Source organism: Scyliorhinus torazame, chromosome 5 (genome assembly GCF_047496885.1).
Source record: "Scyliorhinus torazame isolate Kashiwa2021f chromosome 5, sScyTor2.1, whole genome shotgun sequence".
NCBI classification, from domain to species: Eukaryota; Metazoa; Chordata; class Chondrichthyes; order Carcharhiniformes; family Scyliorhinidae; genus Scyliorhinus; species Scyliorhinus torazame.
This window is the reverse complement of record NC_092711.1, coordinates 160,470,501-160,497,655: the sequence shown is the minus strand read 5'-3', so window position 1 is coordinate 160,497,655 and position 27,155 is coordinate 160,470,501. Positions and strand designations below refer to the sequence as shown.

General features: G+C 48.7%; 2 protein-coding genes across 3 annotated transcripts in view; one reads left to right on the top strand and one right to left on the bottom strand.

Annotated features, from left to right (window-relative positions):
- Positions 1 to 4,062: 4,062 nt before the first annotated feature.
- Positions 4,063 to 27,155, bottom strand: part of LOC140418008 (uncharacterized) — a 35,115-nt gene continuing 12,022 nt past the window's right edge. The window contains exon 2 of the mRNA XM_072501439.1: positions 4,063 to 6,848. Within this exon, the coding sequence (XP_072357540.1) occupies positions 5,925 to 6,848 (924 nt within the window). The 3' untranslated portion in view covers positions 4,063 to 5,924. The remainder of the gene's footprint in view (positions 6,849 to 27,155) is intronic.
- On the top strand, positions 12,284 to 24,437 carry LOC140420324 (uncharacterized). 2 transcript variants are annotated; one of them, XM_072504348.1, is made up of 3 exons: positions 12,284 to 12,455; positions 14,251 to 14,432; positions 22,518 to 24,437. In XM_072504348.1, the coding sequence occupies exon 3, from the start codon at positions 22,875 to 22,877 to the stop codon at positions 23,658 to 23,660; it is 786 nt and encodes a 261-aa protein (XP_072360449.1). In that variant the 5' UTR covers positions 12,284 to 12,455; positions 14,251 to 14,432; positions 22,518 to 22,874; the 3' UTR covers positions 23,661 to 24,437. The 2 variants fall into 2 exon arrangements, with proteins under 2 accessions (XP_072360449.1, XP_072360448.1); XM_072504347.1 differs by lacking the exon at positions 14,251 to 14,432.

Here is a 27,155-nt window from a genome sequence, read left to right as displayed (position 1 = left end):
TGTTGTATATAGGGGGTCAATCACGCGCAGAAAATGTTACATGGGACTGAAGGCAGACGTGGCCATGCTCCAAGAGACACACCTAAAGGTGGCGGACCAGGTCAGGCTAAGAAAGGGATGGGTAGGACAGGTATTCCACTCGGGACTGGACGCGAAGAATAGAGGGGTGGCAATATTGGTGGGAAAGCGGGTGTCATTTGAGGCCAAGACTATTGTAGCGGACAATGGAGGGCGATATGTAATGGTGAGCGGTAGGCTGCAAGGGATGTGGGTGGTGTTGGTAAACGTATACGCCCCGAACCGGGATGATGCAGGATTCATGAAGCGCATGTTGGGGCGCATTCCGGACCTGGAGATAGGAGGCCTGATAATGGGAGGGGACTTCAATACAGTGTTGGATCCAGCACTAGACCGCTCCAAATCAAGGACTGGAAAGAGGCCGGCGGCGGCCAAGGTACTAAGGGGGTTTATGGATCAGATGGGGGGAGTGGACCCATGGCGGTTTGCAAGGCCGCAGGCCAGGGAATTTTCTTTCTTCTCCCATGTACACAAAGCCTACTCCCGGATAGATTTCTTTGTTCTGGGTAGGGCGCTCATCCCTAGGGTGGAGGGGACGGAATATTCGGCTATAGCCGTTTCGGACCATGCCCCACACTGGGTGGAACTGGAGCTGGGAGAGGAGAGGGACCAACACCCGTTGTGGCGGCTGGATGTGGGACTGCTGGCGGTGGTGTGTGGGAAGGTGAGGGGGTGTATCGAAAGGTACTTGGAGGCCAACGACAACGGGGAGGTGCGGGTGGGGGTGGTATGGGAGGCGTTGAAGGCAGTCATCAGGGGAGAGCTAATTTCCATTAGGGCTCATAGGGAGAAGACAGAGGGTATGGAAAGGGAGAGGTTAGTGGGGGAGATTTTGAGAGTGGACAGGAGATACGCAGAGGCCCCAGAGGAAAGATTACTTGGGGAAAGACGACGGCTCCAGACGGAGTTTGACCTGTTGACCACAGGGAAGGCGGGGGCACAGTGGAGGAAAGCGCAGGGGGCGACCTACGAGTATGGGGAAAAGGCTAGTCGGATGCTGGCACACCAGCTCCGTAAGAGGATGGCAGCGAGGGAAATAGGGGGAGTCAAAGATGGAAGGGGAGCCACGGTTCAGAGTGCGACGAAAATAAACGAGGTATTCAAGGCCTTTTATGAAGAGCTGTACAGATCCCAGCCCCCAGCGGGGGAAGAGGGGATGAGACGATTCCTAGATCAGCTGAGATTCCCGAGGGTGGAGGAGCAAGAGGTGGCTGGTTTGGGGGCACCAATTGGGTTGGAGGAGCTGAGCAAGGGGTTGGGGAGCATGCAGGCGGGGAAGGCCCCGGGACCGGACGGATTCCCGGTGGAGTTCTACAGGAAGTACGCAGACCTGTTGGCCCCGCTACTGGTGAGGACCTTTAATGAGGCAAGAGAGGAGAGGACCCTGCCCCCGACAATGTCGGAAGCGACAATTTCTTTGATCCTAAAGCGGGACAAGGACCCACTGCAATGTGGATCGTACAGGCCGATCTCGCTCCTCAATGTGGATGCAAAGTTGCTGGCAAAAGTGCTGGCCACGAGGATCGAGGACTGTGTCCCGGGGGTAATCCACGAGGACCAGACGGGATTTGTAAAGGGCAGGCAACTAAACACCAATGTGAGGCGGCTCTTAAACGTGACAATGATGCCATCGGAGGAGGGAGAGGCGGAGATAGTGGCAGCTATGGACGCGGAGAAGGCCTTTGACCGAGTAGAGTGGGAGTACCTCTGGGAGGTGCTGCGCAGGTTTGGGTTCGGGGTAGGGTTTATCAATTGGGTTAAGCTCCTTTACAGAGCCCCGATGGCGAGTGTAGTGACGAACCGGCGGAGGTCGGAGTACTTTCGACTGTACCAAGGGACGAGGCAGGGGTGCCCCTTGTCCCCCCTGTTGTTTGCATTGGCGATCGAACCATTGGCCATGTCATTGAGGGAGTCTAATAAATGGAAGGGTGTGGTCCGAGGGGGAGAAGAGCATCGGGTGTCGCTATATGCGGATGACCTGTTGCTGTACGTGGCGGATCCAATGGAGGGGATGGTGGAGGTCATGCAGACTCTAAGGGAGTTTGGGGAGTTTTCGGGCTATAAGCTCAATGTCGGGAAGAGTGAGCTCTTTGTATTACAGGCGGGGGACCAAGAAAGAGGGATAGGGACCTACCGCTGAGGAGGGCGGAGGGGAGCTTTCGGTATCTGGGGCTCCAGATAGCCAGGAGTTGGGGGACCCTACATAAACTGAATCTGACGAGGTTGGTGGAGCAAATGGAGGAGGATTTCAAAAGATGGGACATGTTACCGCTCTCGCTTGCTAGTAGAGTGCAGTCGGTCAAAATGGTGGTCCTTCCGAGGTTTCTGTTTGTGTTTCAGTGCCTTCCCATCGTGATCACTAAGGCCTTTTTTAAGAGAGTAGGCAGGAGTATTATGGGGTTGTGTGGGCGAATAAGACCCCGAGAGTAAGGAGAGGGTTCCTGGAACGCAGTAGGGACCGAGGAGTGTTGGCACTGCCAAACCTGGGAGCTACTACTGGGCAGCAAATGGGGCGTTGGTGACGGCACCGCTGCCGCTCTCGCCGACAAAGTATACCACGAGCCCGGTGGTGGCCACAACGCTAAGGATCTGGGGCCAGTGGAGACGGCACCGGGGTGCAATGGGAGCATCGGTGTGGTCCCCAATCAGGGGTAACCACCGGTTTGTCCCAGGGAAGATGGACGGGGGGTTCCAGAGCTGGCATCGGGCGGGGATTGGAAGAATGGGGGACCTGTTCATCGACGGGACGTTTGCGAGCCTAGGGGCACTGGAGGAGAAGTTTGAGTTACCCCCGGGAAATGCCTTTAGATATATGCAGGTGAGGGCTTTTGTGAGGCGACAGGTGAGGGAATTCCCGTTGCTCCCGGCACAAGAAGTTCAAGATAGGGTGATCTCGGGTGTATGGGTCGGGGAGGGCAAGGTGTCGGAAATACACCAGGAGTTGAAAGAAGAGGGGGAAGCGCTGGTAGAAGAGTTGAAGGGTAAATGGGAGGAGGAGCTGGGGGAGGAGATCGAGGAAGGTCTGTGGGCTGATGCCCTAGGTAGGGTTAATTCCTCCTCCTCGTGTGCCAGGCTCAGCCTGATACAATTTAAGGTGGTCCACAGAGCGCACTTGACGGGGGCGAGGTTGAGTAGGTTCTTTGGGGTAGAGGACAGATGTGGAAGGTGCTCAGGGAGCCCGGCAAACCATGTCCATATGTTTTGGTCGTGCCCGGCACTGGAGGGGTTCTGGAGAGGAGTGGCGGGAGCAATATCTCAGGTGGTGAAAGTCTGGGTCTAGCCAAGCTGGGGGCTAGCAATATTTGGAGTAGTGGACGAACCGGGAGTGCAGGAGGCGAAAGAGGCTGGCATTCTGGCCTTTGCGTCCCTAGTAGCCCGGCGAAGGATCTTGCTAATGTGGAAGGAGGCGAAGCCCCCCAGCCTGGAGAAATGATATGACTGGGTTCATAAAGTTGGAGAGGATTAAGTTCGCCTTGAGAGGGTCTGCGCAGGGGTTTTACAGGCGGTGGCAACCGTTCCTAGACTATCTCGCGGAGCGTGAGAGGAATGTCGGTCAGCAGCAGCAGCAACCTTGGGGTGGACGGGGGGACGTCCTGGGGGGGGGGGGGGGGGGGGGGGGGGGTGGAGAGGGGGTACTGCCTGGGAGGGTGGATGAGCAAGAGATAACATGAAGGGTTGGGGAAACCGGCACGTACTGGTGAGGGCCAGTGTACAAAGCTGCGTAAATATATCATTTTGCCATGTATATATCTTGCTCTGCGCGATTTCTCGTTTTTTTTTGTTACGGGGGTGGGGGGGGTTATTGTTTGTAAGGGAGAAAAATTGTGTTAAAAAACTTTAATAAATATATTTTTTAAGAAGAGCCTGTCAACCTCTCACCCACTTTCCGTGAACTACATCAATCTAATCATGAAAAATCCAACAAAATCAAATATTTTTATTGTTAATTGTTTATTAATGAAACAACATGGTTAAAAAAACCAGAAAATTACTTGAGGATAAATAGCAAGCAGAGTAAAAGGATGTTCACAATGTTCAGAACCCAAGTGGTTTCTCTTTACTCTGTTCCCGTGACTCCCCACGCTGGACACAGGGGCACTGAATACCGGGGGGTCACGTCACTACCAGCCCTGGTCACCTCCTTCTGTGTCCTAATTGGTTGGACGTCCATTTCCCAGTCAGTTCTCCAGCACCTTCCTGTCTCTCTATTAGTGCGACGCCCATGGCAGTTTCCCAACTGGGGTGCAGGCCCCGTTATACTCAACTAAATTCAGCCCTCAGCTCCATCTCCTGGCTGTCACTGACACAAGAACAGTGAGCCAGAAAACTGCCTGAGGCTCAAATGGGAAGTCAAAACTTGTGGATTAGGATCTCTGTACAGATCAATAACTTTAAAAAAATATCAATTCCAAGTCAACAATGTAAAGGATCACACAACAGGAGTTAAGGTTTTATGGCTTTTACTGCAGCAAACAAACTAGAAGCAACATTTTGTTTTTAATTTTTTCAATTAAGGGGCAATTTAGCGTGGCCAATCCACCTATCCTGCACATCTTTGGGTTGTGGTGGTGTGACCTACGCAGACACGGGGAGAATGTGCAAACTCCACACGGACAGTGACCCGGGGCAGGATTGAACTCGGGTCCTCGGCGCCGTGAGGCAGCAGTGCTAACCACTGCACCACTGTGATGCCTTAGAAGCAACGTTAACTAAACACTATTTTTGCCAGAAACCTCCATCTTTATTTATAAAATAGAACTTTGTCCTTTTACACAATCTAAAATTCCACTCCACGGTTATACTTTACTCTGCACCAGAAATCCAAACTTAAGTGTTTCAGAACCAGTCAAAAGTGATGATATAAAGGTAGTGGATACATTGATGATCATCTTCCACAATTCTATAGATTCTGGAATGGTTCCTGCAGATTGAAGGCAGCAAATGTCACCCCACTATTCAGGAAGGGAGGGAGAGAGAAAATGGTGAACTACAGATCTGTTAGCCTGACATCAGTATTGGGAAAATACAAGAATCTATTATAAAGGATGTGATAAATGGACACCTGGATAATAATAATTAACCTGGATTTATGATATGGAGATGCCGGCGTTGGACTGGGGTGGGCACAGTAAGAAGTCTTACAACACCAAGCTAAAGTCTAACAGGTTTGTTTCGAATCACTAGCTTTCGAAGCGCAGCTCCTTCATCAGGTGAAGGAGCTTCTTCCTCCCCTGAGAAATTGTCCTAAAAATACTCCAAGGTCTAGTGAGCAGGAGGAACTGAAAGAAATTAGTATTAGTGAAAATGTAGTATTGGTTGAAAGTTAATAAATCCCCAAAAGCTGATGCTCTACATCCCAGAGTGTTGAAAGAGGCGGCTGGAGAGAGAGTGGATACATTGGTCATCATCTTTCAAAGTTCTATAGATTCTGGAATGGTTCCTGGATTGGAAGGTGGTAAATGTAACCCCACGATTTAAGGAGGGTGAGAGAAAACGGGTAACCACAGACCCATTGGCTAATCTTTTCCTTTCCACATTCCGATAGGAGCTTTTCCAGTCGGTTTTTATGTTTCTCGCCAGTTTGCTCTCATATTCTATTTTCTCTTCATCAGTTCCTTGGTCCTCCTTTGCTGAATTCAAAAACAAGTTCCCAGTCCTCAGGCTTACTACTATTTGGGCCACTTTATGAGCCTCTTCCTTTGATCTAATGGAATCTTTAACTTTTCTTGTTTGCCACGGTTGCATCATTTTTCCTGTCTCAGAATCCGAGAGAAAGAGAAGAGAACGAAATGCAGTCCTGGATGTAATTGAAGCAGAAACAATAACAGCAGAATCCATCACTGTAATCAATTGTGAACTTTTTGGTGTCTCAGCAGGGACGAGGAAACACAGAATCCCTTCCCACACTGAGAGCAGGTGAAAGGCCTCTCCCCTGTGTGAATTCGCTGATGTCTCTGCAGGTTGGATGAATCACTGAATCTCTTCCCACACTGAGAGCAGGTGAATGGTCTCCTCCCAGTGTGAACTCGCTGATGTGTCTGTAGGCTGCTTGACTGAGTGAATCCCTTCCCACACGGACAGCAGGTGAATGGTCTCTCCCCAGTGTGAATTCGCTGGTGTGTCTGAAGGCTGCTTGACTGAGTGAATCCCTTCCCACACTGGGAGCAGGTGAATGGTCCCTCCCCAGTGTGAACTCGCTGGTGTTTCCTCAGATTGGTTAACTGAGTGAATCCCTTCCCACACTGAGAGCAGGTGAACGGCTTCTCCCCAGTGTGAACTCGCTGGTGTTTCCGCAGGCTGGATAAATAAGTGAATCCCTTCCCACACTGAGAGCAGGTGAACGGCCTCTCCCCAGTGTGAATTCGCTGGTGTGACTTCAGGCTGGATAACGCAGTGAATCCCTTCCCACACGGCGAGCAGGTGAACGGCTTCTCCCCGGTGTGAACTCGCTGGTGTTTCCTCAGATTGGATACCTCAGTAAATCCCTTCTCACACTGAGAGCAGGTGAATGGTCTCCTCCCAGTGTGGATCCGCTGGTGTTTCTGCAGGTGGGATAATTGAATGAATCCCTTCCCACACTGAGAGCAGGTGAACGGTCTCTCTCCACTGTGACTGCGTCGGTGAACTTCCAGCATAGATGGGGCTCTGTATCCCTTCCCACAATCCCCACATTTCCACAGTTTCTCCATGTTTTGGGTCTCCTCGTGTCTCTCCAGTCGGACAATCAGTTGAAGCCTCGTCCACACACAGAACACGTGTACGGTCTCTCCCCGCTGTTAATGGTGTGATGTTTTTTCAGGCTGTGTAACTGGTTAAAGCTCTTTCCACAGTCAGTGCTCTGGAACACTCTCACTCAGGTGTGTGTGTCTCGATGCTTTTCCAGTCACACTGATGGTTAAACTTTGTTGAAGCAAACAGGTCTGGCAAACATTTCTCATAGATTTAATGGTCGATGAACCGAGTGACTCTATCAGATCTAGACATGATGTTTGAGATTTCTGTCTGTAAATCCTATCCTTTTAACATCCTGTAAAAAGAGTTTACAAAAGACATCACTGTCAGTACAGGATAGAAATTCAGAACAGGTTATTTTAATTTCTATGGACCATTCTTTCCTCTCTCATTCCCCAAAAGCTGTAAATCTCCATCCCACTCACTCTCCCTCCATTCTCACTCTGCTGTATCTAATATTCAGCATCCCAATTCTCCTGAAGGTGCTGATTCAGTCTGATTGACAGATCCCTGCTCACTGCATCCTGTCCTGGACACAGATCATAACAAATAGGAGCTGCAGTCAGCCATTCAGCCCATTGAGCCTACTCGACCATTCAATGGGATCATTGGCCGATCTACCTCAGCACCATTTTTCCACACTATCCCCCATATCCCTCGATATCTTCAATATCGAGAAACCAATCACTCTCGGTCTAAAAATACTTGATGACTGAGGCTCCACAGTCCTCTGGGGTAGAGAATCCCAAAGCTTCACCACATTGTCTTTGAATTCATTGCCGGGGGCAGCACGGTGGCGGTGATTAGCACTGCTGCCCCTCAGTGCCGAGGACCTGGGTTTGATGCCAGCCCCGGGTCACTGTCCGTGTGGAGTCTGCACATTCTCCCTGTGCCAGCATGGGTCTCATCCCCACAATGTAAAACAATGTGCAGGGTCGGTGAATTGGCCACACTAAATTGCCCCTTAATTGGAAAAAAAAGAATTGGGTACTCTAAATTTATTTATTTTGAAGGACAACTAAGTTTTGTAGTTAGAGGTGTAATTAAAGCATCGTAAAAAACGTAGGCTAATGGAATGTTGTTTGGATGAAGGGGATTCCCTGTGGAGTTAATTAGATTTCAGCTTGGTAAGATGGTATCAGTACTGGGAGGAGCCACAGTTTCAGGCTTTTTGCAGCAAAGCAGTCTTTTAGTTGAGAATTAGTTCAAGATGTGAGCAGAGGTCAAGCATCTCAGTTCAATTGAAAATATATGTCTGGCGCTAGATTAGCAGTTCCTTTCCAAGCAGTTCAGAAGAGTGTCGTTAGAAGGCGAGCTGAAACAAGCTGAAACAGCTTCCCAAGTTTCTTCATGGTTCTAACAGGTTTGAGATCTTGTCTTTAAAGCGGTGACACAAGATCTCTCTTTCTCAAAGAACATCTGTATAAAGCAGGTATTGCTGAGGGCTAACTGTGTTTAACGGTGGATTGAGAGCTGAGATGTGTTTTTGCTGTTTGAGTGGGAATAAAGGTAGCAGTTAAGGGTTACTGTATTCACTGTATTGATTAGCATTGTTTAAGGGCTAATTGTCAGCTGTTTTCTGGTGTGATGTTATATATTTGAATATTGTGTCAATAATAAAGTTTGTTTTCACATAGCATGGCCCTATTTTGTGTGAAATCACTCCTGGAGTGAGGTATCCTTTACTCACAGTCTGACAAAACACAAATAAAATATTGGGGTTTGTGCCCAGTATCCGAGCCACTGTTGGGGTCTAGTCCGGGATCATAACCGTGAGAAGGTGGGTTATGTGGATGTTTAGAGCACTTTGCACCTGAGGAGCAGAGATTTTACCTTCTTTCTAGCCTCACAGCAATGTCAGACTAGAATCGACAACTTTTTTTGTGCCGAGGACGATCCTACACCTGGTGTCCACTTGCACCACAGGGAGCATCGTAATCGCAGACCTTCCCCCGTTTGTCTGGAGTTTTTGCTCGAGGGCTCACCCCCAGGTCGAGAATGTGGAGGTTTGGAGCCTCCCTGAGTTCATTTATTATGCACTTTCGGGAAGAGTTTGAGTTCTTCCTTTTGGTTAACTCGACTCCTTGTATTTCCTTCTCCATTTTGTTGGAGACATTTACGGTTTATGCTCGGGGGCTGATAATTTCTTAAACTGCTAATAAAAGGTGCAGGATGCTGGAGAACCAGCGGCTTCTGGAGGTTTGTTTGGCGATGGTGGAAGAGAATTATATGGAGGGCCCGAGTAAGCTATTGCTGAAGGAGGTTCACGCAGCAAGAGTGGCTTTGAACTCCCTATTTACTCAGCAGGTCAAGAAAAGTTGAAAGTTAGTGAGATCGAAGTTGTACGAGTTTGGGAATAAGCCGAGCAAATACTTGGCCTGTTTGACAAAGGACCTTTGTTCTGCAGCCTAGGGGCAGCACGGTGGCACAAGTGGATAGCACTGTGGCTTCACAGCGCCAGGGTCCCAGGTTTGATTCCCCGCTGGGTCATTGTCTGTGCGGAGTCTGCACGTGTCTGCTTGGGTTTCCTCGGGTGCTCCGATTTACTCCCACAGTCCAAAGATGTGCCGGTTAGGTGGATTAGCCATGAAACATTGCCCTTCGTGACCAAAAAGGTCAGGAGGGGTTATTGAGTTACGGGGATAAGATGGAAGTGAGGGCTTAAGTGGGTCGGTGCAGACTCAATGGGCTGAATGGCCTCCTTCTGCACTGTTTGTTCTATGTCTATGTCAAACCAGCTGTCTAGCCCACTGAGCTAAACCAGCCCAAACCGATCAATGACGGCTTTATGGGGCCAACTTTCCACAGCTGATGGTGACTATTAGGTGGGACCTTGCCCGGTGGTCGGCTCTTCCGATTTCATGGTGAGGGAGGATCCCCTTCATTAAAATGTGTTGCCCAGACTGTTGTACCCTCTGCAGATGCTGCCTATACTACTGTCAACCAGAGTTGTTAGGGAAATTAATCAAATCAGGGCAGGACCTACTCAGTTAATGGTAGGGAGTTGGGGAGACTTACAGAACAAAGAGATCTAGGAGTACAGGTTCATAGCTCCTTGAAGGTGGAGTCGCAGGTGGACAGGGTGGTGAAGAAGGTATTCAGTATGCTCAGTTTTATTGGTTAGAATATTGAATACCGGAGTCGGGATGTCTTATTGAAATTGGACAAGACATTGGTAAGACCGGACATGGAATACTGTGTTCAGTTCTGGTCACCTTATTATAGAAAGAATAATGTTAAACACGAAAGAGTGCAAAGAGATTTACCAGGATGCTGCGAGGACTTGATGTTCTGAGTTATAAGGAGAGGCTGGGACTTTTTCCCTGGAGTGTAGGAGGCTTAGGTGTGATCTTATAGAGGTCTATAAAATAATGAGGAGCATAGATAAAGGAGATAGCCCACATTTTTTCCCCGAGGTAGAGGAGTCTAGAACTAGAGGGCATAGGTTTACGGTGAGAGGAAAGAGATACAAAAGAGACCAAAGGGGAAAATTCTTCACACAGAGGGTGGTGAACTTCTGGAATGCGCTGCCAGAGGCAGTGTAGAGGCGGGTACAAATTTGTCCTTTAAAAAGCAGTTAGATAGTTACATGGGCAGGGTGGGTACAGAGGGATATGGGCCAAATGCTGGCAAGTGGGACTAGCTTAGTGATAGAAACTGGGCGGCATGGACAAGCTGGGCAGAAGGGCCTGGTTCCATGCTGTAAACATCTATAACTCTACCTGGAACAAAATGTTTGTTCAGCTCCAATCACCAAGATAAGGGAGGGTATGGTCTTCCGAAAATCAGGCTTCATCAATTGGCCTCTCGTCTTAGGTTCATAAGGGATTGAGTTAGGATGGAGCCAACATTCATCAGGCTCAATACAGAAGCAGACCAGTCAGTTCTCCCTCGATCCAAAACTGGCATAGGCTGATTATGGAATGCATCTCCATGCAATTTTTAATGTCCGTGATTCATTCTGAGTCTTATGCATTGGGTAAAGGATGGGACTCCTACATTTGACTGACTTGCTCCTCCTGGGCTTTCCATGAGTGAATTCAATTCAACTTAGGCCGGGAGTAGGGCACAGTGATTAGTGCTGCTACCTCAGAGCCAGGGACCCAGGTTCAATTCCAGCCTTGGGTGGCTGTCTGTGTGGAGTTTGCATATTCTCCTCGTGTCTTTGTGTGTTTCCTCCGGGTGCTCCAGTTTCCTCCCACTGTCAAAAGATGTGCAGTGAAAGTGGATTGATCACGCTAATTTGCCCCTTAGTATCAAAGATGTGTAGGTTAGGTGGGTTGACCATGATCAATGCAACGGGTTACGAGGATAGGATGGGGAATGGGTCTCAGTGAAATGCTTTTTCTGAGGCTCAGTGCAGACTTGAAGGGGCGAATGGCCTTCTGCACGGTAGTTCTATGTTATCCGTGTTGTGTTATTCATTTTAATTTGATTATGCTGTTAGTCTGCTTGTAATATTTTGGGGTTTACAAACTGAATTGTTATATATCTTACCCTCTTTCCCCACTCACGACTTTAACCTGTAAACTGGTTCTTCAATTAATCTGGCATTTCATCTCGAGGCTCTGCTCCCTCAAATATCCTGTTCCAAATTAATTCTGCAATGTGTTGCTTGGATGTATGTTGGCAATATCTCTTGTTCCGCTCTGTACCCATTTGCCACGATTTTTTCTGTTACTCTGTTGCATTCATTGTTTAAAAATTATTTAAAACATAAGTTATTAAAAATCTGTCCACTCATCCGTGAATATATTCAATGACCCCACACCCCACTGGTCCCTGTGGAAGAGAAATCCAGAGACGAATAACCCTCCAAGGGAAGAGATGACTGGATTGCACTTTATCGCAGAACCATAAATAATATATCTGATGTGTACCATATAAGACATGCCTCTGTCTGGTATTAATTTACTGTCCCCTTAAATGTCAGCAATCACCTGGAGAAACCAGCCCTTTATTGTGAACATTAGGAAAGAGACCATCCTTTTAGCCAGACAAATAAATGTGTCAAGCTGAGGGAGCAAAGGATGTCAATGTCTTTAAGAGAGAGAGAGACCTGGGCCAAGCTTTGCAGAGTCTGCACCCTCCCTGGAGTCACTTTCTTTCCCTTCACTTGCTGCAAGTGACCAATTGAAGGTGAGAATGAGAAAATAAATGGAAAGGGGGAGAAAAGAAACTGTTTTACTTACAGATGTTGGCGACAAAAACAAGTTTTCAGTCTGTGTGAGGCCCCAGTTTTGCTCATTGTCCAGCTTCCGCATTCAGAAAACGGGAAACTAATTGGATGGTGGAAGAGAGTCCTTCCGGTTCACCAACTCTTCCCATTGGTCAACAACCTTCCTCCGCCTCACTCATTGTTCCCCCTCCTCGAGACAAGGTTTCCAGGCAACCGGCTGCGGCCAGAACAAGAAGTCTCTCGGTGATTCCCCTCTCCCCACCCCGGGACTGAGCTTGTCCGAGGGAGAGCAGAGATTGCGCATGTGCGAGGGAAAGCTCACCCTTGACCTTCCTGCTGAGGCGTTGACCAATGGGAAGGGTTGGATGACCGGAAGGACTCTGGTCCTCCAAGGCAATCCGCGCGGGCTTTGTGTGAATGGAGCTTGGACGTCGCAGACTGAACCTTCCTCCTGTCTCCAACATCTGTGAGTAAAACACTTTCTTTTCTCCCCCTTTCCATTTATTTTCTCATTCTCACCTTCAATTGGTCACTTGCAGCAACTGAAGGGAAAGGAAGTGAATCCAGGGAGAGTGCAGACTCTGCAAAGCTTGGCCCAGGTCTCTCTCTCTTCAAGACATTGACATCCTTTGCTCCCTCAGCTTGACACATTTATTTGTTTTGACCCTCTCCGAATCTCAAATACGACAACTATAAACTACCCATGAGCCCTGCCCCTGACCAGACTGTAATATAACAGGGACTGGTTTAGCTCAGTTGTGTGGACAGCTGGTTTGTGATGCAGAGGGAGGCTTCAATTCTCAACCTTGTATCGTGCCTGAGTTGTGTTGATCCTCAGGTTAAATCACCACCAGTCAGATATACCTCTCAATGGGGAAAGCAGCCTATGGTCACCTGGGACCTTGGCGACTTTACCTTTAATCTAACAATTGAATCTACTCGATACAGAGGGCGGTGGAGGCCGGGACGTTGGGTGTCTTTATGACAGAAGTTGATAAATTCTTGATTTCTCGAGGAATTAAGGGCTATGGAGAAAGAGCGGGTAAATGGAGTTGAAATCAGCCATGATTGAATGGTGGAGTGGACTCGATGGGCCGAATGGCCTTACTTCCACTCCTATGTCTTATGGTCTTATGGATATAATCCTCACCCAATCCAAAGCCTCGAACCATATGCACCAGATAATCGACTCGAGCAAAAGCTTTCTCTGCATCGAAGGAGATCATCATCCCATCCACTGTGTATTTCTGAAAAGTCTGAATCACATTCAGCAACCTTCCAACATTGTTACTGCTAGAAAATCTTCCCCCTTATAAACCCAGTCTGCGCCCCCCCCCCCCCCCCCCACCCCCCGCGCGATTGTTGGAAGGATGTTCTCCAGCCTTCGCGCCAAAACTTTAGATCGTAATTTGAAGTCAAGCTTCAAAAGAGATATTGGCCAATAAGAGGCACACTCCTCTGGGTCCTTCAGAATCAAAGAGATAGTAGTCTCCCGAAGAGTCGGTGGCAGCATCATCCCAGAGTCAAAAGAGTGACAATACATACCCATCAATGGGTCCAACAACAAATCCTCAAGCACCCGATAAAACTCACATCCACACCCATTTAGGTCCCGGTGCTTTACCCGGCTGCAGCTCCTTCATGGCCTTTGACACCTCTTCCCTAGAGAGGGGAGCATTAAGAGGCTCACACTGGCTTTCTGAGGCCCCCGGAAGCTTCAGGGAAGAGAATAAATGCTCCATATCCAGCAACACTTCACCAGACTTCACAGACTTTATAATCCTGTATAGAATTCCCCAAATCCCTGTTTATCTCCTCTGTCCTCACAACCCTTTTCCCTCCTAAGCCGCCCCTCTCCTAAGCCGCACAGAGGAAATTGTTCCAATGTCGGCCTTTTTCTTTGTCAAACAGGTCATGTATTTGCTCGGTTTATTCCCAAATTCGTATAACGTCTGCCTCACAAACATTTCTCGACCTGCTGCATCAATAGCCACTCTTGCCGTGTTAACCTCCTTCAGCGACAGCTTATTCAAGATCTCCTTATAATTCTGCTTGGCCTTCGTGAAACAAACCGCCAGACCCTGCTGGTTCTTCAGCATCCTGTGCTTTTTATTAGCAGTGGAAGAAATGATCAGCCTCTGAGGATAAACTTTACATGTCTCCCATAAAATGGAGGGGGGAGTACCAGGGGTCGAGTTAACCGGGAGGAAGAACTCAAACGCTTACTTAAAATGCGTAGTAAATGAAGTATCTCTTCTCAGGGAGGCATCTGACCTCCATGTTCTCGACCTGGGGGTGAGCCCTCGAGTAGAATTCCAGAGAAACGGGGGATGGTCCACAATCGATGTTCACGACGATGCAAGAGGACACCAGATGTCGGATGGTCCTTGACATAAAAATGTTGTCAATTCTGGGATGGCATTGATGTGGGGCTGGAAAGAAGGTAAGATCTCCTCCCCACGGATGCAAAGTTCTCCAAACATCCACATACCCCACCTCCTCATAAGCCGAGGCCAATGCCCTAGTTTGCAGCGTGGGGGGTTCCTGGTAACCGGGAGCTTATTTACCAGAGGATTTAAGTGGCCATTGAAGTCACCAACCACAAAAGAGTTAGTTGAAGCTAACTCTGCAAAATCCACAAAAGCTTTTGTAATGAACTCCAGGGAGTAATTCGGGGATCCATAAACATTCATTATTGAAACAACATCTCCATGCACCAAACCTCTAATGATCACATATCGACCTCCTTTGTCCTTGGTGCAGGTTTCAACCTTAAAAGGGATATTTTTATTAATAAGGATTGCCACACCCCTGCTACTTGATGAAACGGAGGCAAAAAGCCTGCCCCACCCAATCCCGCCTCAATTTAAAGTGTTTCTCATCATCCAGATGAGTTTCCTGTAATAAAGCTATGTCGACTTTCTCCTTAAGGACCATGGTTTTCGCACAATGGCATTAACACCGACATCCCCGTTATCCTAACGTGCCTCCTCAGCTGGTTCCAGATCTTCACCATGGACTACACGACAGGGCTCTCCCAGTGTTTCCTTGGCGACATTGGCAGTGCCGCCGTCACTATAGTCCTCAAGCTGGACCCCCTACAGGTTTCTTCCTCCATCCTAACCTATTCTACCCCTTCTCCTTCCAACCGTCGCCTCACATTCTCTGCCCAGTAATAATGTAGCAAGTTTGGCACGCCAACCCTCCCTTCTGCCTCGGTCTCTTAACCCTGGGCACCTTCCCTGCTCATACAAAGTCTGAAATAATCATATCCAGTTTTCAAAAGAAGGCCTTGGGTACAAAGATCGGGAGTGTCTGGAATATGAACAGGAACCTCGGCAGAATGTTCATGTTCACCAGTTGGACCCTCCCTGCCAAAGTCAAGTGCAGCATGTCCCACCTCTTCAGATCCTTCCTAATCTCCTCCACCAGCTTAAGTTCCATTTGTGTAGCTTCGCCCTTTTCCTCGCTACCTGAATCCCCAGGTATCTAAACCTGTCTCCGACTACCTTAAATGGCATCCCCTCTAGATTGACTCACCGACCCAACTCATTCACCGGGAAGACTTCACTTTTCCCTAAATTTAACTTGTATCCCGAGAACGCCCCAAACTTCCCCAACAGGCCCATGATCCTCTACAAGCTCTCCAGTGAGTCAGAAACATACAATAGTAGGTCGTCTGCGTATAGCGACACCCGATGCTCCCTACGTCCCCTCGTAATCTCTCGCCACTCTGCCGACCCCCTAAGAGCCATTGCCAGAGGCTCTATAGTCAGCGCAAACAGCAACGGCGGAAGCGGGCACCCCTGCCTTGCTCCCCTGTGCAGTTCAAAGTTCTGTGAACCCATGTCATTGGTCTGCACACTCGCCATCAGTGCCACATATAACAGGCACCCATACCACAAACTTTGGCCCAAACCCAAACCTTCCCAGGACCTCCAACAGGAACCACCATTCCACCCAGCCGAATGCCTTCTCCACATACATGGACACCACTACCTCTGGCACTTGGGCTCTCAACGGGGTCATGATCACATTTAACAGCCTCCTTATATTATTAGAAAGCTGCCCTTTACGAAGCCTGTTTGTTCCTCCGCAACCACCCCCAGGACACAACCTTCCATCCTTCCCACCCCAACGTAGCCAGTACTTTCACATCCGTATTTAACAGAGACAGGGGCCTATACGACCCACATTCCAACGTGTCCTTCCCCTTTATTGGTATTAACGTGATTGTTGCCGATGTCATCGTCTCCGGCAGCTCCCCTTCTCCAGCACCTCATTAAACTCCCCCAGGAGATGTGGTGCCAGGTCCGTCACAAACGCCTTATAAAATTCCGCCGGGTCGCCATCGGGCCCCGGGGCCTTCCCCGACTTTCATTCCCCTTATACTGTCCAATATCTCCCTCAGCCCCACGGGCTTCCCTAGTGCCTGCCTCTTCTCTTCCTCCAACTGTGGAAACTCCAGTTCATCTAAAAACCGCCCCATGTCCCCTCTTCACCCCCGGGTCCGCCCTGTACAGCTCCTTATAATAATCCCTGAACGCCTCGTTTATCTACCCCGGCTCCGACACCACATCCCCTGCCCCAGTCCATGTCTTCAATATTTCCCTGGACGCAGCCTGCCTCCGTAACTGATGCTCTAACATTCGACTCGCCTTATCCCCTTATTCATACTCCATCCCCCTGGCCCTACGCACCTGTCCTACCGCCCTCCCTGTCGTCACCCTATCAAATTGCCTCTGTAATATTTTCCTCCTCACCAATCCCTCCGTGTTGGGCACCCTCGGGTACTCCCTATCTACCTCCACTACCTCGTTCATTAGCCGTTCATATTCCTCCCTCCTTTCCCTATCCGCATGTGCCTTGAATGAGATCATCTCCCCGCGGGCCACCGCTTTCAGCGCTTCCCAAAAAGTGGCCGCCGACACCTCCCTGTTTTGGTTCAATTCTACAGAATCTTCAATCACAGCCCGCACTTTGTCACAAAACCCTCTCTCTGCCAACAGCCCCGAATCGAGCCTCCACCCTGGCCTCTGCTCCCGTCCCAATCTAAGCTGAATCTCCAGCCAGTGGGGCGCATGGTCCGAGATTACTATCCCCGTTAACTCTGCCCCCTCCACCTCAACCAAAACCTCCCGGCTCACCATAAAAAAGTTGATTCATGAATACACCCTATAAACCTGTGAGAATAGGAAGACTCCCTTCCCCCTGGGTTCTTGAAGCTCCATGGGCCCACCCTTCCCCTCTTTTCCATAGACCTGCCCAGCTCCTTTGCCATTCGTGTTTTGCCCATTGACCTGGGGCTCAATCTATCTACCCCTCGGTTCTAGGACACAATTAAAATCTCCTTCCATAATCAACTGGTGCATCGCCAAGTCCAGGATCGCTGCCCGCAACCCCCTCATAAAACCGACTTCACCCCAATTCAGTGCATACACATTCATCAACACCACCGATGTCCCTTCTAATAGCCCACTCACATCATCCCAGTTCAGTGCATACACATTCACCAATACCACCGGTGTCCCTTCTAATACCCCACTCACATCATCCCAGACCAGTGCATACACATTCACATTCACCAATACCAGTAGCATCCCTTCTAACACCCCGCTCACCATCACATATCTCCCACCCGGGTCCCTCACTTCCTTCACACTCACAAACCTGGTTTCTTGCTCATTAAAATTGCCCCCCCCCCCCCCCCCCCGACTTTGAATCGGACCCGGAGTGAAAAACCTGACCCACCCATCCCTTCCTCAGCACGGTAGCACAGGTGGTTAGCACTGTGGCTTCACAGCACAAGGGTCCCAGGTTCGATTCCTCCCTGGGTCACTGGCTGTGCGGAGTCTGCATGTTCTCCCCGTGTCTGCGTGGGTTTCCTCCGGGTGCTCCGGTTTCCTCCCACAGTCCAAAGACGTGCAGGTTAGGTGGATTGGCGATGATAAACTGCCCTTAGTGAGCAAAAAAGTTAGGAGGGGTTATTGGGTTACGGGGATAGGGTGGAAGTGAGGGCTTAAGTGGGCCGGTGCAGAATCGATGGGCCGAATGGCCTCCTTCTGCACTGTATGTTCTATGTTCTAACCTGGTCTTTCACGCGGAGGTGTGTTTGCTGCAGAAAGACCACCTCCGCTTTTAAACTCCTCGGGTGTGCAAAGAGCCGAGATCTCTTCACCGGTCCATTGAGTCCTCGCATGTTCCATGTGGAGCCTTACAGGGGGCTTCCACCTCCATTCCCCTCTCCCACCCGCCATCCTCTCCTTTAAGTTCCACCCCATAAGACCATAAGACATAGGAGCGGAAGTAAGGCCGTTCAGCCCATCGAGTCCACTCCATCATTCAATCATGGCTGATTTCAACTCCATTTACCCGCTCTCTCTCCATAGCCCTTAATTCCTCGAGAAATCAAGAATTTATCTGTCTTAAAGACACTCAACATCCCGGCCTCCACCGCCCTCTGTGGCAATGAATTCCACAGACCCACCACTCTCTGGCTGAAGAAATGTCTCCTCATCTCTGTTCTAAAGTGATTCCCTTTTATTCTCAGGCTGTGCCCCCGGGTCCTAGTCTCCCCTGCTAATGGAAACAACTTCCCTACATCCACCCTATCTAAGCCATTCATTATCTTGTAAGTTTCTATTAGATCTCCCCTCAACCTCCTAAACTCCAATGAATATAATCCCAGGATTCTCAGACGTTCATCGTATGTTAGGCCTACCATTCCTGGGATCATCCGTGTGAATCTCCGCTGGACCTGCTCCAGTGCCAGTATGTCCTTCCTGAGGTGTGGGGCCCAAAATTGCTCACAGTATTCTAAATGGGGCCTAACTAATGCTTTATAAAGCTTCAGAAGTACATCCCTGCTTTTATATTCCAAGCCTCTTGAGATGAATGACAACATTGCATTTGCTTTCTTAATTACGGACTCAACCTGCAAGTTTACCTTCAGAGAATCCTGGACTAGGACTCCCAAGTCCCTTTGCACTTCAGCAATTAATTTCCCCCATTAATTTCACCCTGTACCTGGCCCATCCAAGATGGCCACTTTCCCCGCCCCTGACCATGTTTCCTCTCTAACCTCGCCTCGTCGCGTCCCCCCCCCTCCTGTGGCCATCTCTCTCGTCCTTCTCCCCACACTTCACTTCCATTAACCAACATTACCTGCCAGCGTGGCAACTCCTGCCCAAAGTCTCCTCCTGCTGACCCCCCCCCCCCCTCACCTCTCTGTTCTGTGAAGAAGGCTCCCCGCTGACCTCCCCCACCCAAACAAAGACTCATCTCGAACCACAGGTCACCTCCCCAGAGACAAACAGAAAGAAAACACACAGCCCCGGGCAGCAGGAGGGGGAACTTTTCACCCCTGATATCCTTTGTTAACCCGACAGTAAAAAGAAAAGATCTCCCCTCCCTCCAACCCCCACTCCACCTGTATTCCCAATTACTTCAAAGTGCCAGCACCCCGTCTCCCACAATTGTTCAGGTCAGTTCTCCCCCAGTTTATGCTCCTTGATAAAGACATTGGCTGCTTCCGGGGTCTCAAAATAGTATTCCCGTCCTTCATTAGTCACCCGTAGTTTCTCCGGGTGAAGCACCCTAAACCTGATCCGCTGTCGATACAGCACCTCCTTGGCCCTGTTGAACCCCACACGCCGTTTTGCCAGCTCAGCTCCAATGTCCTGGTATATTCGGACCTTGTTACCCTCCCATTCACAGTTATGCTTCTCCCTGGCCCACTGCAGAATCTTCTCCTTCTCCATGAACTTGTGGAGCCTCACGGTGACCGCCCGCGGCGGCTCTCCTACTCTCGGTTTCTGCCTCAGAGACCTGTGCACTCTGTCCACATCAGGGGCCTTGTCCAGCACCCCCTCTGCCACCAGCCCCGCTGGCATCCTCGAAGCCTACCTCGTGGCACCTTCCACTCCTTCAGGCAGGCCCACTGTCTGCAGATTCTGCCTTCTCTACCTATTTTCCTGCTCCTCCACCTTTGTTCTCAATGTTCTTGCAAAGGTCTCCTAAGAGCCCCACCTCCGCCTCCAATGCCATCACCTGATCGCTGTGGTCCGACATCACCCTCTCAATCTCTCAGATCTGCAACCCCTTTGCCTCCAAGCATTTCTCCACCCTCTCCATCGTGCCCTTCAGGGGTGCCACAGCCCCTTCGATGGCCTTCGAGCGATCCTCCTGCATCTCCTTCCTCCTCTGCTGGCGGAACTCTTCCCTGATGACGGCCATCAACTGTTCCACCTGGGGCTTTGCTACTTGCATTGACCCTTCCCCCTCCGCCATCCTTCTGCTGCGCCACAGGTCTCTCCCAATGCCTTGGCCAGGTCCTTCACCTTCTGCTGGGTTTGGTAACCAGCAGACATACCACTCCAGGAGGGAACTTTTCCTCCGACGTTCAACTACACCTTTTTGTTGAAGTTGCACCCAATTTCAGGTTAAAAGAGCTCTTTTCAACTCCTTCAAGCAGGAGCTGCCCTGTGTGCGACCACTCACGCCATGGCCGTCACCGGGAGTCCGGTTTATAACGTTTAAGAACATAGGAACAGGAGTAGGCCATTCAGCCCCTCGATCCTGTCCCGCCATTCAGTGAGATCATGGCTCATCTGTGACCTAACTCCATCCACCTGCCTTTGACCCATATCCCTTAATATCCTGCGTAACAAAAATCTATTTGTCTCATTTAACATTAACAACTAATCTAGCTTCAACTGCCGATTGTGAGAGTTCCTAACCTCGACCACCCTTTGAGTGAAGAAGTTCTTTCCAACATCTACCCTGCACGGTCTAGCCCGAATTTTTAGACTTTGCCCCTCGATTTAGAATCTTCCAACGAGTGGAAGTACTTTACCTTTATCTACCCTGTCTTTCCCATTAATATTTTCATTAGATTACCCCTTAATCTTCTAAATTTGAGTGAAAACAGGTCTGATTTGATTAATCTGTCCTCGTAACTCAACCTCTGTAATTCAGGTATCCTGTTTGTAAACCTACGCTGCCCTCTCTCCAAGGCCAGAATATCCTTCCTAAGGTGTGGTGCCCAGAACTGCTCACAGTCTCCAAGTGGAGTCTAACCAGGGTTTTGTATAGCTGCAGCATAACCCCTGTGTCTTTATATTCCAATCCTCGAGATATAAATGCTAGCATTCCATTAGCCTTTTTGATTATTTTCTGCATTTATTCCTGCCATTTTAAGGATCTATGCACCTGAACTCCCCAAGTCGTTTTGGACATCCACTGCACCGAACCTCTTTCCATTTAAAAAGTACTTTAGAAAGTCCAAAATGGATAACCTCACATTTGCTTACATTCAATTCCATCTGCTACAATTCTGGCCATTCACCTAGTCTGTCAATATCGCCTTGGACCGACGAGAGAGAACCCAGTAGAGTACTACTGGAGCTGTGTAGATAGTTAATGATAAATAAAATACGTTTTGTTGTCTCTACAACTCGGTGTTGGATTCTTCATTGCCCCTCACTAAATACCCATTATCCCCATTCTCTCCTGCCACTCAACTAATTTCCAAACCAGGTCAATAATCTGCCCTCAAACTCCATGGGCTTCCATCTTAGCTAACAATCTCTTGTGTGGAACTTTATCAAATGCCTTCTGGAAGTCCATATGAATGACATCCATAGACATTCCCCTGTCCACTACCTTTGTCATCACTTCAAAGAATTCAGTAAGATTAGTTAGACATGAGCTTCCCTTCACAAATCCCTGCTGGCTCTCCCTGATATACTGAAAATGTTCAAAGTGTTCAGTTACCCCCATCCCCGATTATAAACTCCAGCAATTTCCTCACCACAGATGTTCGGCTAACTGGTCTGTAATTCCCGGGTTTCCCCTTTTCCCCCTCATTAAAAAGTGACAAGTGCAGTTTTCCAATCCAGAGGGACTACTCCTGAATCTAGGAATATGGGAGATTCTAGTTAGGGCATCTACAATGTGCTCCCCGACTTCCTTTAACACCCTCGGATGGAAACGTCAGGTCCTGGGGATTTGGCGCTCTTTAGTCCCATTAGTTTCCTCGTTAGTGATGGTATATAGAACATAGAACATAGAAAAATACAGCACAGAACAGGCCCTTCGGCCCATGATGTTGTGCCGAACCTTTGTCCTAGATTAATCATAGATTATCATTGAATTTACAGTGCAGAAGGAGGCCATTCGGCCCATTGAGTCTGCACCGGCTCTTGGTATAGTTATGTTAATTGTATTAAGTCCCTGTCCTCTATCGACTATTCATTTTTTCGGGACTTCTGGCAAGTTATGATGCTCACCCTGGCACCGGGCAGGCAACATCCCATGTGGGACTCTCGGTCCTGCTTCCAAAGGATGTTATCAGTTCCCCTAATTGTAGAATCCCTGGTGTTGTGGAAATTCTAATAGGTATGGGGAATAGGTATTGGAGGCGAGGTATTGGGGAATGAGAGGAAGGAATATTCCATAGAAACTAGAATTCTCTGTTCTGAATTTCTATTCTGTACTGAGTGTTGACTTTTGTAAACTCCTTTTACAGATATTACAAGAGGAGGAATTACAGACAGAAATCTCAATTGTCACGTCTCGGTCTTACAGAGTCACTCGATACCTTGGGATCTGAGTATCATTGGCCTTTGAATCTAGAAGGAGAAATGTTTGCCCAATTTGTCGGCATCAAAAGATTTTAAACATCAGTGTGACTGGAAAAGCACCGAGTCTCACACACCCGAGCGAGAGTGTTCCAGAGCACTGACTGTGGAAAGAGCTTCAAACAATTACACAGCGTGAAAAACATCACACCAGACACAGCGGGGAGAGACCGTACACATGTTCTGTGTGTGGACGAGGCTTCAACTGATTGTCAAACCTGGAGAGACACGAGGAGATCCAAAACATGGAGAAACCGTGGAAATGTGGGGACTGTGGGAAGGGATACAGAATCCCATCTCAGCTGGAGATTCATCGACGCATTCACACAGGGGAGAGGCCATTCACCTGCTCGCAGTGTGAGAAGGGATTCACACTGTGTTCCAGCCTGAAAAAACACCAGCGAGTTCACACTGGGGAGAAGCCGTTCACCTGCTCTCAATGTGGGAAGGGATTCACTCAAATCTCCAGCCTGAAGTCACACCAGCGAATTCACTCTGAGGAGAAGCCATTCACCTGCTCTCACTGTGGGAAGGCATTTACTCAGTTATCTAACCTGCATTCACATCAGCGAGTTCACACTGGGGAGAGGCCATTCACCTGCTCTCAGTGTGGGAAGGGATTCACTCAATTATCCAGCATGGAGAAACACCAGCGAGTTCACACTGGGGAGAAGCCGTTCACCTGCCCTCAGTGCGGGAACGGGTTCACTCAGTTATCCACTCTGCGGATACACCAGCGAGTTCACACCGGGGAGAGGCCATTCACCTGCTGTCAGTGTGGGAAGGGCTTCAGAGATTCATCCCACCTATTGAGACACCAGCGAGTTCACACTGGGGAGAGGCCGTTCACCTGCTCTCAGTGTGGGAAGAGATTCACTCGGTTACCCAGACTGAAGTCACACCAACGAGTTCACACTGGGGAGAGGCCATTTATCTGCTCTCAGTGTGGGAAGGAATTCACTGACTTATCGAACCTGAAAAGACACCAGCGAGTTCACAATGGGGAGAAGGCAAACACGTGCTCTGAGTAGGGGAAGGCAATTAGTGATCCATCCCACCTGCAGACACATTAGCAGGTTCACACTGGGTAGAGCCCATTCATCTGCTCTCAATGTGGGGAGGGAATCCATGATTCATCACACCTGCTGAAACACCAACATGTTGCCAAGGGGCTGTTTAGCACAGGGCTGAATCGCTGGCTTTGAAAGCAGACTAAGGCAGGCCACCAGCACGGTTCAATTCCCGTACCAGCTTCCCCGAACAGGTGCCGCAATGTGGCGACTAGGGGCTTTTCACAGTAACTTCATTTGAAGCCTACTTGTGACAATAAGCGATTTTCATTTTCAAGTGATTACAGCGGTTGGATTCTGCTGTTATTGTTTCTGTTCTCAATAACACACAGGACGGCATTTTGTTCATTCTGTCAATTGGTCAATGGGGAGGGTCAGTGGGTTTCTTTCTGCTGGACTCACGGCTTTGCCTCCAATGGGCTGAAGCTCTTTGAACCTTGTTGCAAATTTCACATGGATCATAGAGCGAAGGGGTGTTTGGAAGTGAGAAGATAGTCAGTTTGCATTTCTGTTTGGATCCTCCAAAATCATGCCACATTGCCATGAAGATGGGCCCTGGTAGTTACTTCGAGCGAGATGCTCCCATTGTTGACGCGGAAAACGCGATCAGCGATCGGCCGGTGAATCCATTTGTACCCCAAAATCGGGGGCGGTTCCATTTTTCTGATGCTCTGCCCCCTCACAAATGGCGGATTCAAGCACCGCCACAGTCAGGGGAGGGGGAGCCATTTTGCTGGCAGGGGGGATTGGTGGGGGGTGGTCCGGCGGTTGTGAGGGGGGGTTACAGAGGGACAGTTTTTGGCAGGCCAGGTCCGTGCGTGGCCGGCACCACGTTATACGGCGCAGCCGCCGCATGCGGGCAACAGACCCGACCATTCTGCGTCCGTATTGGCAGGTAATGCCCGGGGCTTTACGTGGTGCAGCTGCTAGTCCCCCACTGGACGGAGCATCGGTGCCGGGGGGGCGCCGACTTTTTGGTTGTCGGAGAATCCAGACCATGGTTTTTTTGTTTAATTTATCTGTGTGTTTCTCACAGAACAAAACTATCAGGGCACGAGGGACAAGTTGTCTGGGGTGGACTGGGAAACCACATTAATTGGTATAATGGGAGACAAGCAATAGCTAATATTTAATGAATTTTTATATGTCTACCAGGGGGGGGTCAGTTAGCTCAGTTGGCTGGATGGCTGATTCATGATGCGGAGTGACTCCAATAGCCGGGGTGCAACTGTCGTACTGGCTGAGGTTATCCATGAAGGGTCCACCTTCGCAACATTGCCCCTCGCCTGAGGTGTGGTTACCCTCAGGTTAAATCACCAGTTATCTCGCTCTCGCTCCCTCTCTCTCAAAAGGGAGATCAGGTTATGGTCCTCTGGGACTTTGGCAACTTTCATTGCAGATATATGCACCAAATATAGATTCCTTTAGGGAACAAAAATCCAACATGAAAAGTGATGCCACCGTGGCTAACAAGAAATGTTAATGATTCCATTAGATCAAAGGAAGAGGCTCATAAAGTGGCCAAAATAGCAGTCAGCCTGAGGACTGGGAACTTGTTTTAGAATTCTGCAAAGGGGGACCAAGAAACAGATAAAGAGAAAATAGAATATGAGAGCAAACTGGTGAGAAACATAATAAACTACTGGAAAAACTCCTACAGGAATGTGAAAAGGTAAAGATTAGCAAAGACCAATGTGGGTCCATTCCAGGCAGAGACAGGAGAGTTTATAATGGGGAATAAAGAAATGGCAGAGAAACTAAACAATGTGTGTCTGTCTTCACGGAGGAAGATACAGAAATTGTCCAAAAAATACTCCCAAGGGACGAGTGAGCAGGAGGAACTGAAAGAGATTAGTATTAGAGAAAATGTAGTATTGGTTGAAAGTTAATGAATTCCCAAAAGCTGATGCTCTACATCCCAGAGTGTTGAAAGAGGCGGCTGTAGAGATAGTGGATACATTGGTGATCATCTTTCAAAATTCTATAGATTCTGGAATGGTTCCTGCAGGTTGGAAGGTGGTAAATGTAACCCCACTATTTAAGGAGAGAGAGAGAAAACGGGGAACCACAAACCCATTAGCCTGACATCAGTAGGAGGGAAAATGCTACAATCGATTATAAAGGATGTGATAACATACGAATTAGGAGCAGGAGTAGGCCACTCGGCCCCTCGAGCCTGCTCCACCATTCAATAAATTCACGGTTGATCTGACTTTAACCTCAGCTCCACATTCCTGCTGAACCCCCGATAACCTTTCACCTTCTTACTTGGCAAGAATTTATCCAGCTCTGCCTTCAAAAATATTCAAAGACTCTGCTTCCACTGCCCTTTGAGGAAGAGAGTTCACAACCATCGGAGAAAAAAAGTTCTCCTCTGCCTTAAATGGGCAAGTTTTAACTTTAAAATGACTCCAATTTCTAGATCCTGCCACAAGAGGAAAAATCCTTTCCACATCCACCCTGTCAAGACCCCTCAGGAGCTTGTACGGTTCAATCAAGTCACCTAAACTCGATCGGTCACAAGCCCAACCTGTCCAATCATTCCTCATAAGACCAGCCTCCAATTCCAGGTATGAGTCCAGTAAACCGTCTCTGAACTGCTTCCAACACATTTATATCATTCCTTAAATGAGAGCAATACTGTACACAGTGCCCAGATGTGGTCTCACCAATGTCCTGTATAACTGAAGCATAATCTCCCTATTTTTGTATTCAATTCCCCTCGCAATAAACAATAACATTCTATTAGCTTTTCTAATTACTTGCTGTACCTGTATACTCGCCTTTTGTGATTCCTGCTCTTGGACACCAAGATCCCTCTGAGTCTCAGAGCTCTGCAATCTCTCACCATTTAGATAATAAGCTTTTTTATTCTTTTTGCCAAAATGGATAATGTCACTTTTTCCCACATAATACTCGATTGGGCAGATCTTTTCCCACTCATGTAACCTATCTATATCCCTTTGTAACCTCCTTATGTCCCCATCACAATTTACTTTCCTACCTATCTTTGTATCATTGGAACATAGGAGCAGCAGTTGACCATTCAGCCCATCGAGCCTGCTCCACCATTCAATACGCTCATGGCTGATCAACCACTTCAGTGCCTTTTTCCCCACACTATCCCCATATCCGTCAGTCTCTGCTTTCAACACACTCAATGACTGAGCTTCCACAGCCCTTTGGGGTAGAGAATTCCAAAGATTCACAATCCTCTGAATAAAGAAATATCTCCTCCGAGACCAATCCTAAGTGGCTTTCCCCTTATTTTGAAATTGTGTCCCCTGGTTCTAGACTCCCCAACCAGGGGAAACACCTCACCTGCACCCACCCTGTCTATTCCATTCAGTATCTTAAGTTTTGGTGAGATCACCTCTCATTCTTCAAAGCTCTAGTGAATACGGGCCCAGTTTCCCCAATCTCTATTCATAGGACAGTTCTGCCATCCCCTGTGGT